The sequence below is a fragment of the Terrapene carolina genome, unplaced genomic scaffold (genome assembly GCF_002925995.2).
Source record: "Terrapene carolina triunguis isolate 2854851 unplaced genomic scaffold, T_m_triunguis-2.0 Scaffold42, whole genome shotgun sequence".
Classification (NCBI taxonomy): domain Eukaryota; kingdom Metazoa; phylum Chordata; order Testudines; family Emydidae; genus Terrapene; species Terrapene triunguis.
This window is the reverse complement of record NW_020664393.1, coordinates 30,153,308-30,172,341: the sequence shown is the minus strand read 5'-3', so window position 1 is coordinate 30,172,341 and position 19,034 is coordinate 30,153,308. Positions and strand designations below refer to the sequence as shown.

The 19,034-nt window shown below is 42.8% G+C and overlaps 1 protein-coding gene across 1 annotated transcript in view; it reads left to right on the top strand.

The window, feature by feature from the left end:
• KCNQ5 (potassium voltage-gated channel subfamily Q member 5) overlaps window positions 1-18,452 on the top strand; it is a 525,002-nt gene extending 506,550 nt beyond the window's left edge. The window contains 3 exon segments of the mRNA XM_026654633.2: window positions 11,830-11,961; window positions 14,175-14,301; window positions 14,754-18,452. Coding sequence (XP_026510418.1) covers window positions 11,830-11,961; window positions 14,175-14,301; window positions 14,754-15,701 — 1,207 coding nt within the window. The 3' untranslated portion in view covers window positions 15,702-18,452.
• The last annotated feature ends 582 nt before the right edge of the window (window positions 18,453-19,034 follow it).

Genomic DNA, 19,034 nt, shown 5'->3' with positions numbered 1-19,034 from the left:
TACCCTTCAACAAACACGTGATGTCATTGCTAATTACTGACTTCAGCCAAAAACCAAATTGAGTCAATTCACCCTTATTTCCAGTCTTAAGCCCGATAAGATTTGCAGCCTCCTTTCTTCCCAAGATCTTTCCTTTCTTATCTCCCCCCCATTCCTTGCTTACCAGCAGAACAGTGAGAAGATTTGGGCATGTTTCTTTTAAGACATTCTTTGTCTTGTTACTGCAGTTCGTTATTTTATTAGCTAATTTTGAAACCACACAGCCTTCCCACACTACAAGTAATGCTACTTATTATTCTCATGGCCTTCTTTTACTTGCTGATTGGAGCCTTCTTTACAAACACACATATAGATCCTTAACCAAATGTAAGCTAACTTTAATTCTTTAATTTTATACTTACCCATTTATGAATTTGGTTTAATTTCATTCTCGTTAAACTCCATCTCTGCTATAATTTGAAATGTATTTCTCTTTTACTATCATTAGAACAGGGGTGGCCAACCTGAGCCTGAGAAGGAGCCAGAATTTACCAATGTACATTACCAAAGAGCCACAGTAATACGTCAGCAGCCCCCCATCAGCTCCCCACCCTACACTCCCAGCGCCTTCCACCCACTGGCAGCCCCGTTGATCAGCATCTCCCCCTCCCTCCCCACACCTCCAGATCAGCTGTTTCGTGGCATGCAGGAGGCTCTGGGAGGGGAGAGGAGTGAGGGCACGGCAGGCTCAGGGGAGGGGGCGGGAAGGGATGGAGTGGCGGCAGGGCCTGTGGCAGAGCCAGGAGTTGAGCAGTGAGCACCCCCTGGCACATTGGAAAGTTGGTGCCTGTAGCTCCAGCCCCGGAGTCAGTGCCTATACAAGGAGCTGCATATTAACTTCTGAAGAGCTGCATGTGCCTCCGGAGCCATAGGTTGGCCACCCCAGCATTAGAACTTTGTCCCATGGTGTTCTGTCTCAGATTCCTATATATTTTAACCCATAACACACTATTTCCCACACCTCTACATGGTTCTAGAATCTCAGCCAGACTGTCTAGGCATATATAAAAAGACTACCTGGGAGAAAAGATGATTTCTGGCTCCTGGGAATGGGGCAGGTTAGTATTCTAGGGAGGAGTCAGTGTTACCCCTATCTACCTACACCTGGAACACCCCTCCTCCTGTGGCTTGCACTTCCCACATGATCTGCCTCCCTGCTATTAGTTCCTGACCTCTTCTGCAGGCAGAAAACCAGGAGGGGTTGCGGAGGTTGGGGATGGGAAAAAACAGTCATGGAACCAGCTGTGTAGAAGAGCACTGTGGTAGAACCAGCACCCTGGGCAAGCTTCATGGGGCTGCTGAATTGCTGGAAGTGGTGGGGCGTGTTTTCACACTCAACAGTGAAGTTGTGGGAGTCTTGTTTAGTTAAGAGGAAAGCAATCTTCCTAGATTGTAATCTTCAAAGCAGGGACTATGTCATGATGCCTCTCAGACTAGGGCTCCAGTCCTTATTGAGGCTTCTTGGTGCTATGGCAATATAAACATTTTTTTAAATAATGACATGAGAGCATCAGGGTCATTAAAGGAACTGTCGATGCATTTGCTCATCCTCAGACTCAATAAAGAGCACAATGACTAGAGCCCTACGTGGATACAAAATTTGTATCTGCATCCAATCTGCAAAAATGGTCCGTGGATATCTGCAGATTTGTAGGCTCTACTAATGACAAGCGTACTTGTACGTAACACTATAACTGGCAACATGAATGGGGAGGGAAATGCAACATGTGCAGGGAAAGAAATACAAAACAAATGGGAAGCAAAACCTTGTACAAGAAGAATCTTCATGTCCCTGTAATCCTGATTTTTGCTGCTCTTGCATTTGATGTTATTGACATGAGGTGACGGTGCTAATATTGTTCTGTTTGGGCCTGATGTGCAGTCCTTGCTCATGCAAAACTTGTCTGAGCTTCAGGAGGAGTTTTGCCTCAGTAAAGATGCAGAGCAAGTCGTGTAGAGATTCTTGGGGTGTAAGTGACGCAGTTTGATACAAAAGTGTCTGAAATCATTTGGAGCTCAATTCAATACAAAATAATTTAGCTTCTGTTCTCTACTGGATGATGAATTGGGCCATTATTTATGACTAATTCTTATGGTAAAGTTGCCTTACACCAGTTGTTTTATTAGATGAGTTTAGTATACAGGGTATCATTCATCACATTATATTTAAATTATAGAAAAATGACTCTGTTATATTTAATACAGTGACTCTGAGAAAAAATAATTAGCCTTTCAAATAGACAGGGGACTGCACTGTTTTGTTCATTTTTGTTTGTTTTACTTTCTGCTTAGTCAGAATTTGTTGTGAGTGGACTCCGTATGGTCTACTCAGTTTACATACAGTCAACGTTTATGGTGAGTCTTTTTTGCCCTCTTGTGGTACAAGTAGAAAACAAGCACTAAGCTGTACTTGGTGTGCCATATACCTGTTGTGTGCTTTAAGGCCCAATTCTTCAAATACTTTAGCATATGAGTAACTTGACTTGTGGGAGTAGTGCCATTACATGCAAGTAAAGTCACCCAATGTGTAAGTGTTTGCAGGGTCAGACCCTTAGTTTGTAGCACACGTGAACACACAAAAATAGTTTAACATTTTGATTTTTAAAACTAACAAATACAAGGAAATTCAAAGTTTTTGGATTTGTGACATAATTCTTTTATTTTGAAAAAAAGTCCATAAAATTGCTATCATTAACCATAATGGGTGTTTTCGTTTATTCAAATCTATTATATAAATAGTTATTTCAGGACTTTTTTTAAAAAAAACAGATTGACTTATTTTTTAATTGAGAATTACTGAATCAATAGAATTTAACAACTCCAAAGGAACCCCTCAGTTCCATCATTTAAATAATCCCTGCATTTTTATGTTTCATAGTGACTGACAGGTTTTAATAACTCCATTCTTTTTACTTCTTTATTATTTGTATAGCTCATATATCTCCTTCTCCTCCTCCCTCCTGTAAGATATTTTACATGTATTCTTGGAATCCAGAGGAAAACTTCACACATCTGAGGCACAAGGGAATAAGGGCCTAATCCAAAACCCATTGAAATTAGTGGGAAAATTCCCATTGACCTCAATGAGCCCTAACTACTGAAATTTTTGAGAACAGGGCTCTACCGAAATTGACTCATTAAGAGCAGGTGCAATTACTATACAACCTCATGTCTGGAAAGAAATGGAAACAGTCATCAAGGGTAGAATTTTTCAAAGCAATGAGTGTTAGACTAATTCTGTTCCAACTGAAGTCAATGAAAAACCTTTAGGCTCAGAGGACTCCTAGTTCAGAGGAGGCAAGGAAAAAGACCCTTGGTTACATTAGGAAACAGAGATATATTAGAAGAGATTCTCCCCAAATAGCTAGAATCATCCTGAGTTCCAAAACAACATAGTCCCTTGGATAAGCTAGGAAAAATGTTAAAACAGCCTTGAATAACCAAAGCCCTGGTCTAAGCCAGTGAATTTAAGAATTTACTGCTTCCAGACAAGGTGCTGATCTACACTTCAGATTTTTGTGTATGCTGATTAACCAGGTTTATGGCCCAATAATGAAAACTGACCTTCTGCCTCAATTTTCTTGTACATGCCACCCCGTAGTAGGAAATTTGATTATTTCCCCATATAACGTACTACTTCCCTGGCTCCACACTTCCTGTTGAGTCTCATATTGCACTTCAGGAGGAGTGTGCATGGCAATTATGTACGGCTACCAAAACAAAGAAAAAAGAAAAAAAGGACAACTATATTTTTTCTAAATAAACCACCTTTGTAATGCAAGTTGTTTTGGAACAAGTCACGTTAATTTTTTCTTCATAACCTGAACGAAGAACTGGATACACAGGGATTAGATGGTCTATCAGACTTTTAGGAATAGAACATATTGGAGTCATTTGACAACTATATGAAAAAATTCCATTTCCAACATTTTCCCTGCTTCAGGTGCCTCCGTGTTAGAAATGACAGTGAGCTATATTAGCTTGTAGAATTAGTCTCCCAATGGAAGTTTGTCCCTTGGCATATTTAAAGCTACATGTCCACTGTGCACAATGGAGACCAATCCTGAACTGGCAGGGAGATGGAGTAGTTGTCCTAATAAGTCTCTTCCGTTTCTAGACTCTATGACCAAGATTCTGCTTCATCCATTATACCAGTGACACTCCACCTTATCTGAATTCACCATTTAACTTCATACTTACAATAATGCGACAAATCAAGAAACTAAGCCTTGTGGGGAGAGATCAATACTACTTAGAATAACAGGTGTATACATAATCAATAGGGGTCCATTATAAATTTCAACTCTGACTGCATACTTTTTATAATAATGTGGTAAAGAAATAATACAAAGTACAGTTTTCATGTAATTCCATTTAAAGTAATACTAATCTCTAGTTATCACAGAGTGATAACCATGGCTTTTTATCTGCTTGTTGGCTGTCTTGCAGGTGAATTATGTAGTATAATAAAAATTGAATTAGCTAATATTATAGCATGAAATATTAGGATTAGGGATGGTGTGATGGGATCTACAAACCCCACACTGGTGAGTAAGGGGTTTGCCAGGCGGCCCTGCCCAGCCACACCTGCAGGGCCTGCACAAGCTGGAGGTAGGGCTTTAAAAAGGGGAGAGCAGCAGTTCAGGACAGTGGAAGGGAGCAGATAGCTGCCCAGAGGGGAAAGTACTGCCCAGGAGCCCATTGCCTGAGACCTGACAACACAGACCTGTGCAAACCCACATAGGATAGGCAAGTGACTGAGCGAGCAGGTCAGAGACTTGATTGGAGTAATTTATTCTGGGGAGCTAAAAGGGGCTGGGGATAGGAAGTTGTCCGAGGGGAGCAGTTTAGCACCCTGGATTGGAGCCTAGTGGAGAGAGCAGGCCCAGGATCCCCACCCACCCCAAGAGGACACTACAACACTAGGAATCTTCATCAAGGTGAGAGACCAGCTGGAAAAGGCATTGACTGTTCAAGGGCCCAGCCCCCTGACCCTCAAAAAATCTCTGGGCTAAAGGGGAGGACTGGAAACCATTGGGGCCAGGGCACTGAAGGACCAGACTGTGCTTTCAATGGGGAGATGCCCTGCTAAAACCCTGCCTGACTACTAGGCAACACTATTGGTGATCGTGCACATTCTACAGATGGGCCAACAGTTTTGTGTTCCCTACCTGCTTACGTGCACTAGAGTGTAGATCTTACCAAGTTATGACTAGTGTCCTCGTTTTACCTCTCTTCAACACAAAGCAGTATGGCCAAACTTTTCAGACTCCCAAATATGCTGAGCTTCCACAACTCCCGTTTAAATCAGTGGAAGTTACAGGAGCTCATGTCACCTTTGAAAAACCTGATCACTTTTATTTAGGTGCCTAAAGATATATTCAAAATCTTTGGTCTGTATTTCTTCACATTTATGACTTAACACAAAGTTTCCTGTTCTTAAAAAATACCCATTGAACATCTGATTGCCACACAAATTACACAGAATTCTGCAAAATGCTCTTTATCTGAAATTTACATTTCATCATTAATTATTTGCTGTTGAATGGCACCTTTGATTGCTTTGCAGTAAAATCCAACAGTCATATCCCACAATCCTTATTCAACCATTGATTTCAATTGGGAAAATGTCATAATTGTACCTGAATAGGAACTGTGCCTCAGTCAAATCTCTGGACTGCAGTGTTTGGTCCCAAAGCAGCAAAAGAAAGAATTAAAAATGGAGAATACTGGCCTGCATGAAGAGACACCGTTAATCAACAAGTGAAAAATTAATGAGAAACAAATTGGATGCACAATTAAAGATACTTACAAAATGGGAAGTGTGGTACTGTACTTATAAGGAACAGAAGAAAGTGAATACTTATAATTAAATTAATTATTATGGTTTTATCATCCTCCCACTAAAATCATTGGGGAGTTTGCAGCTGAATTCAGTGGGAGAAGAATCAAGGCCTTTAAACTGCATGCAAAATTGTTTGGTTTGATTCAAATTGTCATTCATACAGCCATCCACAGCTATATATTTATCTTCAGGTATTAGAGAGACAACGCGGGTGAGGTAATATCTTTTATTGGATCAACTTGTGTTGGTGAGAGAGACAGGGATTCGAACCACACAGAGCTCTTCTCCACTGTGGCTCAAAAGCTTGTCTCTCTTACCAACAGAAGTTGGTCCAGTAAAAGATATAACCTAACCCACCTTCTCTCTCTAATATCCTGGGACCAACAAGGCTACAACTACACTGCATATACGTCTAGATATAGCTACCTAGATATAGATGGATATACCCTACTATTTTCTCAGTAGAAAATAACAGCACACCCTTTTATGTGCACAGATTTGCTTATATAAAGGAGAGTACAATTAGCATGGCAATTTTTATCATTTAAGTTATTCAGCACTGGAGTGAGTTAGATTAAAATCATACACACATAACTAGGAGGGCATTTGCTAACAAAATGTGAAGCTTTGAAAGGAACCAATCTAGCAACAAAACAAAACTTCTGAATCATTGAGATTTAGCTATGAAAGTTCCCTCAACATTAAGGTCCTGGTTCAAGAAGTTGCTGACGCACAAGCCTAACTTTGAGGACCTGAGTAGCCTCATTGACCTCAATGAGACTAGTCACATGTTTAAATACCTTGTTAAATTTGCACCTAACAGAAGAGAACACTTTGATGGGCACACATTTATAACTTTAAACAAGCTATTTAAAATCCCATGGAACAGATCTTTAACATGACAATTCTACACTTGCAAAATGCTGACTTCAGTGGAGTTGTGCTTATACGCTCCACAAATCACCTTGAAAAAGAAGGGTTTCGCTGAGTATAACTCAGCAGTTCAGAAGAAAATATCATCAGCTTAGCTTAGGCCTTGTCTACACTAACAAGTTTTGTCAACAAAAGTGATGTCAACACTCAGAAATCAGCATAGTAAAAATCGGAATGTCATGTTCACAATCGCTCCCTCTGTCGGCAGAGTGTGTCCACAGTTGGGGCACTATCATCAACAGTGTGAACAGTGGACTGTGGGTACCTATCCCACAGTCCAGCTCGACACTTTCTGTCATTAGGTGTTGTGGGAAGGCGGAGCGGATTGCAGTGTATCTTGGGACTGGGCTCAATGTCCCGTGATGCATTGCTTTCTGTCGGCTTTCTTTTGCAGCATTTTTCAATGGCCATTCTTTGCTGTGCACCCCGGTATCTTTGTGAGAAGGGATGGATTCTGCACTGGTCTCCTTTGCTCTGTTAGCTGTCATGAAGACATTGCGGATGGCAGTGCAGTTAATCGCAAAGTTCCTAACTGAAGAAGCTCCCATTTGTGTGACATGCTGTGTGATATGGATAGGAGCAACTTTAGATTGCTTTTCGCATTCACAGAACAACTGCATAGGGTACACCATCACTTTTGGGCTCAGGAAACAAGCATTGAATGGTGGGATCATATCGTCATGCAGGTGTGGGATAATGAGCAGTGGCTACAGAACTTTCGGATGTGGAAAGCCACCTTCCTGGAACTGTGTGTGGAGCTTGCCCCAGCACTGCAGGGCAAGGACACCACAATGAGAGCTGCCCTATCGGTAGAGAAGCGTGTGGCAATTGCTGTGTGGAAGGTGACGACTCTGGTTGGTCGCGAATCAATTTGGAGTCGGGAAATCAACCATTGGGGCTGCGTTAATGCAAGTGTGCAGAGCAATTAATCGCATCCTGCTACAAAGGACCCTGACTCTTGGAAATGTGCGTGAAATAGCGGATGGCTTTGCAGAAATGGGTTTCCCTAACTGTGGAGGGGCAATGGATGGCATACATATTCCAATTTTGCCACCCAACCACCTTGCAATGGAGTACATCAATAGGAAAGGGATACTTCTCCATAGTGTTGCAGGCACTTGTGGAAAGTGCATCACTGTGGGTGTTTCACTGACATCAGCGTGGGATGGTCCAGGAAGGTTCATGATGCATGCATCTTCAGGAACACCGGCCTGTATAGAAAGTTACAAGCGGGGACTCTCTTTCCAAACCAGAAGATTACAGTGATCCTCGGAGATCTGGCGTACCCCTTACAGCCATGGATCATGAAACCTTGCATGGGAAACCTGGACAGCAGTAAGGAGCGGTTCAACAACAGGCTGAGTAGGTGCTGGATGACAGTGGAATGTGCCTTTGGCAGATTAAAGGCACACTGGCGAAGCCTTTATGGCAGGTTAGACCTTAATGAGGATAATATTCCCATTGTGATAGCCGAATGTTGTACGTTGCATAATCTTTGTGAAGCTAAGGGTGAAAGGTTTGCTCGGGGTGGAATGTGGAGGCAGACCACTTGGCTGCTAATTTTGAGCAGCCAGATACGAGGGCTATAAGAGTTGCCCAAGGGGGGCCAATTCGAGTGAGGGAGGCTTTGAGGCAACACTTTGAAAATGATAACCAGTAATGTCTATCTCTGTGATTAGTGCTGCAATGTTACGTTACATGTAGTTTTCCTAGGAAGTAATGGTTATATTTGGGGCCTTACATTCCAGCAAGCACATGAATAAACTGCCTGTGTATGTATTGGTAGTGCCTGCTATCTCAATTTGTAGAAAACAAATAAAGATGAGTTGCCACTCCAAAACTTTGCTTTTATTGCACAAGAAACAACACACCCAAACACCCAAGGATGCTTGGTGGGAAAGGAGGTACCAGGGAAGGGCAGACTTTCAGAGCTGTGTGTAGGTCCAGCTATCATTATGAACGTTGTCCGAGGGGGTGGAGTGAAGGAGAAACCGAGAAGTCCCGGAAAGTGGAAAGGACTGTGCAGGCAGAGTTTGAAGGAAGGTGGGGACATGGAAAAGAGTTCTGAATGTGCTGCAGGAGAGGGCGGGTACTGATCTACTCAGTCTTCAGCATTATTAAGGACTTCAACTTCTGTGTTTGCTCCTCCATTACTTTAATCATCCACTCAGTAGCGTCCTTAACAAACTCCTGATTTTCTTTTCTGTCCTGCCTTTCGGTTTCCACCACTCCTTGCGTTCCCTTTTCTCGGCATGAGAGGAGTGCAGTACCTCCCAGAACATGTTTTCTTTGCTCCATCTTGGGCGCTTTCTTATCTGGCGCAGACGCTTGGCCAGCGTGTGGGGGGTGTTCCTGATGGTCACATCTGCCGAAGCACAAGAAACAATGCACAGAAGCATAATTATTAAATTCATGCACAGCATTAAAACATTTCAGTAAAATACACCTTTTGCAAAATAACAAGCAACATGGCAAGCACACATCTCTGCAAACACCCAAAGCCTGATGAGTGTTGGCGGGTGGGGGAGGAGGGGCACTCCACATTGGGAAAAGAGCAGTCACTCTGCAAGGGTTGTGGCACAGCCAACTAGGGAAAAAATTCTAATATTCTCCCACACTTTTCCAAAGGTGGGGGTCATTCTAGCACAGATCTCACTGCTAAGGATAAGCAGGGAAATGAGTTGTAGCGGGGTTGGCACCCACCTCTCGCAAGTACCCCCTTCTGGTTGGGTGAGTCTGCGTTCTTTAGTTCTGGTGACTCCTTTCGGTGGTCTGAGGCAGGTTTGTCAGTGACACAGCGCTCCAGCTGAGTCACACTGTCTGCATATTAACTAGCACAAACCCCTTCTGGGGTATACAGTCCACCGGGGCCTATCTCAGTACCCCTGTGGTGGTGTCTCTCTCTTGCCCTCCCTGGGCTTTGGTCTTTAAGAAGTCCATCCCTGGTATAGGGCTGTATCTCCAGGGCTTCCTCACTGGAGACACTATCTTCCTGCAGCCCTCCCAGGCTCAGTCCCTACTCAGTCCTAGCAACCAGCCAGGAGCTCCCTCAATGCCCCCCAGGGCCCTGCTGCTCTTCCAGGCAGTCAGGCCTGCAGTCCTTTCTTCTCCTGCTCCAAGCAGCAACTGACTACTGCTCTGCTCTGCAACATCTTTTATATGGTCCTCCTGAGCCCTGATTGGCTGCTTCCCCTGCAGCTACTCTAGCCTGCTTGGAAGACCTCTCCAATGCACCTTCCCTGGAATGGGTGTGGCTGAACCGTGAGGCCTCCAGCGGGGGGCTTTTGAACCTAGTCCACCCCATCACATGAGGGTACATCTACTCAGGGGCATCTCTATGTATTTTGCCGCCCCAAGTACGGCAGTCAGGCAGCCTTCGGCGGCATGCCTGCAGGAGGTCCGCCGGTCCCGTGCCTTCGGCGTACCCACTGCCAAATTGCCGCTGAAACCGCGGGACTGGTGGACCTCCAACAGGCATGCCACCGAAGGCAGCCTGACTGCCGCCCTCACAGCGACCGGCAGGCCACCCCTTGCGGCTTGCCTCCCCAGGCATGCGCTTGATGCGCTGGTGCCTGGAGCCGCCCCTGCATCTACTACATGCTTGTGACTTCCGCCCTTCTCCCTATGTTGCTCACTTGTGTGCTGCTTTGATCCCTGCACAAGTGATTGCCGAATGGCGCGGGAAAGTTCCCTACAATGGGGGAAGGAACAAAGCTGCTCTGCCAAGGAGCCTTCCACAGAGGATTGCCGAATACCTCCAGGAAACTTTCCTGGAGATCTCTCTGGAGGATTCCTGTATGATCTTGGTGTGCATCAACACCCTGTTTCACCATACTGATTAGCTACACAGGGAAATGTCCAGCTCACAGAAACACAGCCAGACTTCTACATTTCTATACCCTGAACCCACCTCTGCACTTACCAGGTGTCTCCTCTCCTGCTTCTTGCTTGCCAGAGTGCAACTGCTGAGACTGGCTAGACACCTTTGGCATGGTGAACAGTTCCTGGATGTCTGCCTCACAGGACAACCCCATTGGGAGCGCCACATCATTGTCTAACTCCACCTCTTCATCAATGACTTTGTCCTTCGGATTAGGTCCTCTTTCCACCGCCTCCAGGCCCACCGAAGTATCCGTGGGGCTCTTGGCAGTGGAGGTGGGGTCGCCACCAAAGATAGAGTTCGGCTCCTTATAGAACTGGTAGGTCTTAGGTGCAGCATCGGAGCGACGGTTTGCCTCCTTCACCTTATGGTACGCCTGCCTCAGCTCTTTTATCTTCACTCTGCACTGCAGCGTGTCCCAATCATAGCCCTTTTCACACAAGCCTTGAGAAATGTGCCTGTAGGTATCCCAATTCCTACGGCTCAGGTGCAACTGGGACTGCACAGCCTCCTCTCCCCATATACTGAGCAGATCCAGCAGCTCTGCAGTGGTCCAAGCGGGAGAGCGTTTGCTGCGATTACCTGCCATGGTCACCTGGGAAGATGCAATGAGACCTCTCCATGCCGAGCAAACAGGAAATGGAATTTCAAAAATTTCGGGGGCTTCTAAGGGGGAGGGGCGGATAGTTATTTACCTGACTGCAGGGCAGTGGAGTTCAAACTGCTGACCAGAGTGATCACGATGGGCATTGTGGGACACCTCCAGGAGGCCAATTAAAGCAATAAAATCAAGCGTGGCGTCTACACATTGGCACTTTGTTGACAAAAATTTAGAGGAAAAAAACTTATGTCTCTCTTTGGGGTGATTGTATTTTGTCACCAAAACAGGGCATTTTTGCCACCAAAAGTCAAATCACAGTGTGTATGCATTCACTGTTTTGTTGACAAAAGCTGCCTTTTGTTGACAAAACTTTATAGTGTAGACAAGTCCTTAGTTTAGCTTATCTGATGTAACACAAAGCTGTCCGAATTATGAAAAGATAGACAGAGCTAACATTTGAATCAGTGTTGATGACTTTATTGTTTTACAAAAATGTATAAGGATTAATTTGGAAAAATGTTTCTTCCACAGAATCATGAAATTTCATGTTGCAAAGAGAAAGTTTAAAGAGACATTACGTCCATATGATGTAAAAGATGTAATTGAACAGTATTCAGCTGGTCACCTTGATATGTTGTGCAGAATAAAAAGTCTTCAGTCCCGGTAAGGAAAGAATAATCCTTCATCATTGAAGAACCTTCCTGTGTAAAAATACCTTGAGCTGTTTTGTCATTTAGCACCAGAAGAATTGTGTGTCTTTTACATTACCAATTTTTTTTTGACCCAAGTTTTCACCTGTGCTGTAGCTTGGTCTTCCTTTTTGTGAATGCAGTTAGGCCTGCAAGTAAATTGTGGGTGGAAAAAATGTGGATGTAAATTGGGCCCAGAAAATTTGAAAACGTAACCCCCCCCTTTTTTTTTTAAAGTGCACTCATAAACTGACGGAATATTTAATACAGTGACTGTTAATAGAAGCTGAGGGCCGTTAGCACCACAATGGCCCGGATCCTATATTTTAATATTCTGGACTCCATACAGTAATAAACAGACAAATCCATGATACATATAGAGCCCTCCTTATATTTGCATTTGGGAAGCACTTCCCAGATTTAGAAGCCCAAGCTCTCTGTTTGTGCCCAACCTTTCCAATGCAGAGTTTTGCAGTTCCCTCCACCTCTGATTGCTATATACTGTATGCCAGTTGGCCACTATGAAATGACATCTGAAGAACCTCCAGAGGTGCAGGGCTCAATACTGCTCATTAGTTCTCTGAGACATTGATTCAAAGCCTATAGCCCTTATTGCTGAACATTACTTTTTTTAAACCTTCTCTTAAGCAACTTTCCCCTGCTTGATGTCACTCACTGGTTTAGAGTAAGAGCAAACATTACAATAAATCTCTCCATACCACTCTCAACACCTACTTATTTTTTTTAAAATTCTATGTTGTGCTGGTGTAATACAGATACAACTAAGCATGAGATATACATGTTGGGCCCCATGCTTTAAACACTTTTGGTCATACAGTACAGACCCGTTTAAGCGCGGATATCGGGAGTCAAGCCATCGCAACCTCGGGTTAAGAGGGCCATGCTGAAATATCTTAAGATATATACATGTATAATTATCTAGGATTACATACGTATTCACAGCGTCCCAAATACTGCAGGCCTATCTGTTAGCGGTGCTTTGCAAGAATATAAATTCAAATGTGTAATCTAATAAGAACATTATTACTACTACACAGGGGTGAAAGTAACTCAGGACACTTACCGGTACGGGGCGGGGGTGGCTCTGGCCCCCAGAAGGGGCAGGGCCTCAGGCGGAAGGGGCGGCACTAGGGGTCACATCCCCCAGCCAGCCCTTCCAGGTTGCCTGGTCCACGCCACCCAGGGTTCCCGTGGCGATTTAAAGGGCCCGGGGCTCCGGACGCCACTGCTGCGATAGCAGCGTCCGGAGCCCCGGGCCCCTTTAAATCGCCGGCCCCGGGGCAGCTGCTCCCTCCCCCCTCCCCCTGCCTCTCGGCGGCCGAGGGGGGGCAAAAGGGGCAGGGACCTTAAAGCGCTGCAGGGTCCTTTGCTGCGGCAGCGCTTTAAGGTCCCTGCCCTTTTTGCCTCCCCCGTCGGCAGCCCTGCTGGTAGGGTTCCTACCGGCAGGGCTGCCGACGGGGGGAGAGAGAGAGCGGCAGCGCTTTAAGGATGGTCCTTTGCCGCGGCAGCGCTTTAACGTTGCTACCCCTTCCCCACCTCTCCCCCCCCCGTCGGCGGTAAAGACGTACAACACGTTTCCGCTCCGCACTTCCTGTTGATTTCTGTGTCAGTGAGTTAGTGAGCAAATCTGTAGCGCTACATAGCAAGTTCCTGTACTGCGTGTTAACGAGTCTCGCGTGTTAAATAGGTAGCACTGGGAGGAATGGCGCTACCACACGTTAAGCGGATTCCCGCGTAAATGGGTCTGTACTGTATTTGACCAATGGGACTACTAATAGTAGTAAGCAATGTACCCAGTAGTAAGTGTTTGGAGGATTGAGCCAATAACTCGAGACTAAACTATCCCTCACAAATAAGTATCTGTTATCATTTATTTCTATGTGTAACAAATCTCAAAAGTAACAGTAAATATAACTCCATTGCCATTTAGCTTCACATTTTGCTCTCCCCAGATGCTTTAAACATCATTCTATGCTCTTTTATAGTATTTTTGTGAACTTTAATTACTATTATTTTAACAAAAATAAATCTATCCTTTTTCTTAGGCATTTTTCAGAAACTGTTAAATAGTTGTTGTAATTGTAATTTTCAATAGATGTGAACAGTGGATACTTCCACAATTTCACCATTTTCAGGGATCATTATAGTCTCCAATTTCTTTCACAGTGTTGACCAGATTCTTGGAAAAGGACAAATCACAACAGATAAGAAAAGTCGAGAAAAGAATACTGCAGAGAATGAGACAACTGATGACCTTAGTATGTTAGGGCGTGTAGTCAAGGTGGAGAAGCAGGTAGAGTGACTGTATGAGACCATGATTTTGTTTTATTGCTTATAACTTTCTGTAATGAATAATGGATGTTTTCAATTTACAACAATTTGGTAAAATAACTTTATTTGGTGTCTGCACTATTTTAAATGTTGAAGTAAAACACACACAAATTATATTACATTAAATGTGCTTTGTATACAGAAATGGAAAAACATACACTACTGAAATCTGCAGCCTTTAATAGCTAGAACATTAACTTGATCATGAAGCATCTGTAAATACACTGCTTTTAATAGCTTTCTTTTTTTGATGAGTAGCTCTTTTATACAGAGAAACACATTTCCCTTATATGTGGATTGTTCCTATTATCTGTTACATTTTCTCTTTGCTTAGATTCTAGAGAGGCGTTAGGGAGGCAAATGTTTTTAAATAATATTTTGTACTTACTTTAACCTTTTTTTCCCAATCTGCAGGTACAATCCATAGAGTCAAAACTGGACAGCCTGTTAGATATTTATCAACAGGTCTTAAGGAAAGGATCTGCATCAGCGCTCACTTTGGCTTCATTTCAAATGCCATCTTTTGAATGTGACCAGACCTCTGATTATCAAAGTCCTGTAGACAGCAAAGATTTATCTAGTTCTGCACAAACTAGTGGATGTGTATCCAGATCAGCTAGTGCCAACATGACTCGTGGCCTACAGCTTATACTGACACCAAATGAATTTAGCACTCAGGCTTACTATGCTTTTAGTCCAACTATGCATAGTCAAGCAACACAGGTGCCAAATGATGGACCTGCAACAGTAATAACTAATAATACATCAAACCAAATAAACCAGGCAACTAAGCCAACAACACCAACAACGTTACAAATACCACCTTTCTCCTCAGTCAAGCATGCCAACTGGCCTGAGCCTCTTCATATTATTCCTGCAACCACACAGGAAAATATTTCTGATGTCACTGCTTGCCTTGTTGCTTTAAAGGATAATGGACAAGTTGCACAGTCCAAAGTGACAAAGGATCTTTCCTGGAGAAAAAACCTTGATACAGAAGGGGAACCCTTGGTCTCAGTTAAACCAGTAGTGCAAATGGATTTAGGAAAATCTTTATCTGTACAAAACCTTATACAATCATCCGAAGAACTGAATGTACAGATTGCTGGGAATGACTCCAGTGGCTCAAGAGGGAGCCAAGAAGTGTACTCCAAATGGAGGGAGTCAAAATTATTTATAACAGATGAAGAATTGGAAGCAGAGACAAAAACAGAGGCTTTTGAAAGCATCTCTCGCTCATTAGTGGAAACAGCTCTCTCTACTGACTCTCTAAGGACTGGAATATCAAGATCATCTCAAAGCATTTGCAAGCCAGGGGACAGTTCAGATGCACTCAGCTTGCCTCATGTCAAACTTAAATAACAATTTATGGGTTTTCTTCTTTGGCTGAGTAATTCCTTTAGTCATACATATCATAGCATGAACTCTTTTGAAAGCCTTTTTAATAAGATAAAATTGCAAGAATCAGGAAGAATCTGAAAGGCAGTTGTATGAGCCCATATCTTCTAGTTGCATGACAATGCATGCTTAAGTGACAGCTAAAATTCAGATTTATACCTAATGTACATCACTTTTATGTAGTACAGTAGGTGTAAATAATGAGTAATCTACAAAGTTAATACTGCAGACTGTGTCAGAAAGCAAAGATCTGAGCATTTAGAAATAGTGTTGTTTCTACAATACAGAAGTAAAAATCGTAAGATTTAAAGCACTTTGCTTCTGGATTAATTACAAATATATATGTCCTGAATTAGACAATAGTTTATGTTTACAAGAAAAATATTATCTACAGCTGCTAGCAAGGTACCAAGGAAACTAGTAATATGGGACTAGAAATGGCTGCTAGTTGCAAGATATACAAATTAACTCATCATTAATCAGTTATTTTAACACTCTCAGCTTTAGAATGTTAACTTCTGTAATATTTTTGGTGATTTAGTGCTGTGGCAAAGGACTTTGCACACCACTTTCAGGTTGTTCTTTATGATAAGAACCTTCTTTTGCTATGAAATGTACAAATTCAAAGGATAAGAGCTGGCCTTAGAGATGGATAATCTGGACTACTGCACCAAAAATTCAGGGGCAGCTTTCCTTACCAAACTTGCTGGTATCACTGATGTGCCCTTCCCGTGGATCTGAAGCATTCTGGAAGCAGAATCAACAGGAGAGGAAAGGGCGCTGCCGTTATTGTAGAAGCAATTCTTCTTTCTGCCCTGAAGGTGGCACTATGCTTCACAATTGCACCTTGATACTCCGTGATTCTGTGTCAGAAGTCTGTGAAGGAAGTGAAAGTGGTAACATATGGGGTATTGAAATCAGAGGGAAAAACAAAGGGGATAAGGGAAGAGAGAGAGACTACAGAAGGGGTGAAGAGGAAAAAAAGAGAGAGAATGTGATAAGCAAAGGAGAAGGAGAATATGAATTTGGAGAAGAAAAAAAGGGATGGGGAAAAAATGGAAAATAACAGCAGGGAGGCAGGGACAGTGAAAAAGATCTTTAAAATCCCAGCCTGTTGGTCCCAGACAGCTAGTGTTTCTTCCAAAAAGCCATGTCAGGAATTAGGAAATGGGAGAGGTAATAGAGAAAAACAGCTGAATTGTCCAAATTGAAGAATACTGAATGTTTAAAAACGAGGGGTTGAGGAGGAGAGAGGGAAGGGGGGTCACATTCTTATTAGCTCTATAATGCCATTTAACAAAGGTGCCAAGAAAGGACCCTCAGACTCCTTCCCCATACCACCTCCCACCAAGTTTGGGGATTCAAAACCTGCAGCATATTGAGCATTCTCCCCGAGACCTCCTCTTGCTCTCATAGCCTTTCTACAGTTCACTTCTGCAGAGGTGCAGTAGCAGAACTAGTGCCTACCTATGGGTCCTTACCAGGGCTTTGCCATGGAACCCTGTGGGAGCCTCCACCCTTTCCCACTGAACAAGATTTCTATTTGTTGCCTTCCCCCAAATTGCAGCCTGCATGTACCACGGACTCATGGGCAGCCTGTTCTGGGCCTGGCCACCTCTAGCAACAAGAACTCCAAATGTATGGGAGTGCCAGTTCCAGCTCACTCAGAGCACTGTTTGATCAAAGCCCAGCCCTGCTGAGGATTTATTATACATCAAAAATGTCACAGCAGTCTTAATCATGGCTAAATGCTGTAGATTGTATTGTGAAGGACTTGAACTGTTTACTATGAATCCATTGTAATTTCTGCCTCCATATTTCTTTTACAGAAATATTCGTGGATGTTACATGATAACCTTATTATGTGAAAGTACATGCATACTGTAGAGTGTATATATTGTGTCAGTGATACAGGATCTGTGGATGATAAGCTGCGTTCTATGGCTTGTGCCAGAACAAAGCTCAGGTGGTAAATTCTGAAAGATGTCTTGAAGCACAATTAGCTATCACTGATTTGCCATCGCATTCAACCTTTACTACATTCTTTATGTGCTGCCTGATCATATTAAAGCCTAATTGCGAAGATATTTTTGTGATGATAAATAGGTTTTTCAACATCTGAGAACATTTAAATATTGACTTATTTGAATGTCTGCAGTTTGTCCAGCCAAATCTGTAAATTTAAAGTATTGTACAATATCTAAAAATGATACAATTTTTAGGATTTTCTTTTCTTTTTTCCTAATGTTTTATGGTGCCTTTCTTGCATTTATATAAAATCTCATAATGTTCTAGATGTAAATCTGTACTTAGGTCTCATGTAGGGGCAAGAGCTTGGGCACAGGACAGCTAACAGATGTGTCAGTAATTAGACTCGCCTCCCCTTTTTCATTAAATATGAACACAACGGCATCCTGAATTGGGCCCTGATCTTGCAACTGTATCTGCTTGAGCAGACCTTTGCATCCACATTGAGTCTTACTGTGAAATCAGCGAGGTTCCACATGGGCACAGGCTCTGCCTGCACAGATGCAGTTGCAGAATCAGGATTTTGGTTTTTACTGATAATGTATCTCGCTGAACCTGGTATTTTTGGCTTAAATGACATGCCTGAGTTTTCCTAATTTTAAATTAATTTATTTAATACAATTCTGTGCACATAAATGAATTCTATAAATTATATATGAAAATGTAAATGTCTTTACAAAGATCGGATAAATCAGGAAGACCTTATCTAAGTTGAAATTACTGATTTTTTTTTCTTTTATTGTCACCATTACATCCTTCTTTTTGTAGCTACAGTTCTTATCATATAGGAATTTTCTTAACATTATATTGATGAAAAACTGTGAGAATAATTAATGAATCTGTGGAGATCTGGAGAGGGTTTATTATGTGTTTTGATTTTTACAAAGTGGGCTGTTCTGTCCTTTCCTCACCAGGAATTTCCTGTGTCCACATTATATCTTTAATTATACTATAAGGACCAAGCCTGCTCTCACCGAAATCAGTATCAATAATTTGTTGATGTCAGTGGGAACAGCATTTGGCCTTAAGGGTCTTGTCCTGAACTACTTACTAAGTCAAAGCTCCCATTTTAGTCAATAGGAGTTTTACATGAGTAGGCAATAAGGACCAAATTCTGCCCTAATATACACTCCATTGGAGGCTTGCACAGGGTGTCAAACGGGACAGAATCTGACCCTAAGTAAGGGTTTCAGGACTGGGCCTTACACAAAAAACTGTTTTCTGATCAGCATGTTTGTTGTACCCTGATTGAAGAGACAACTTAAAAGA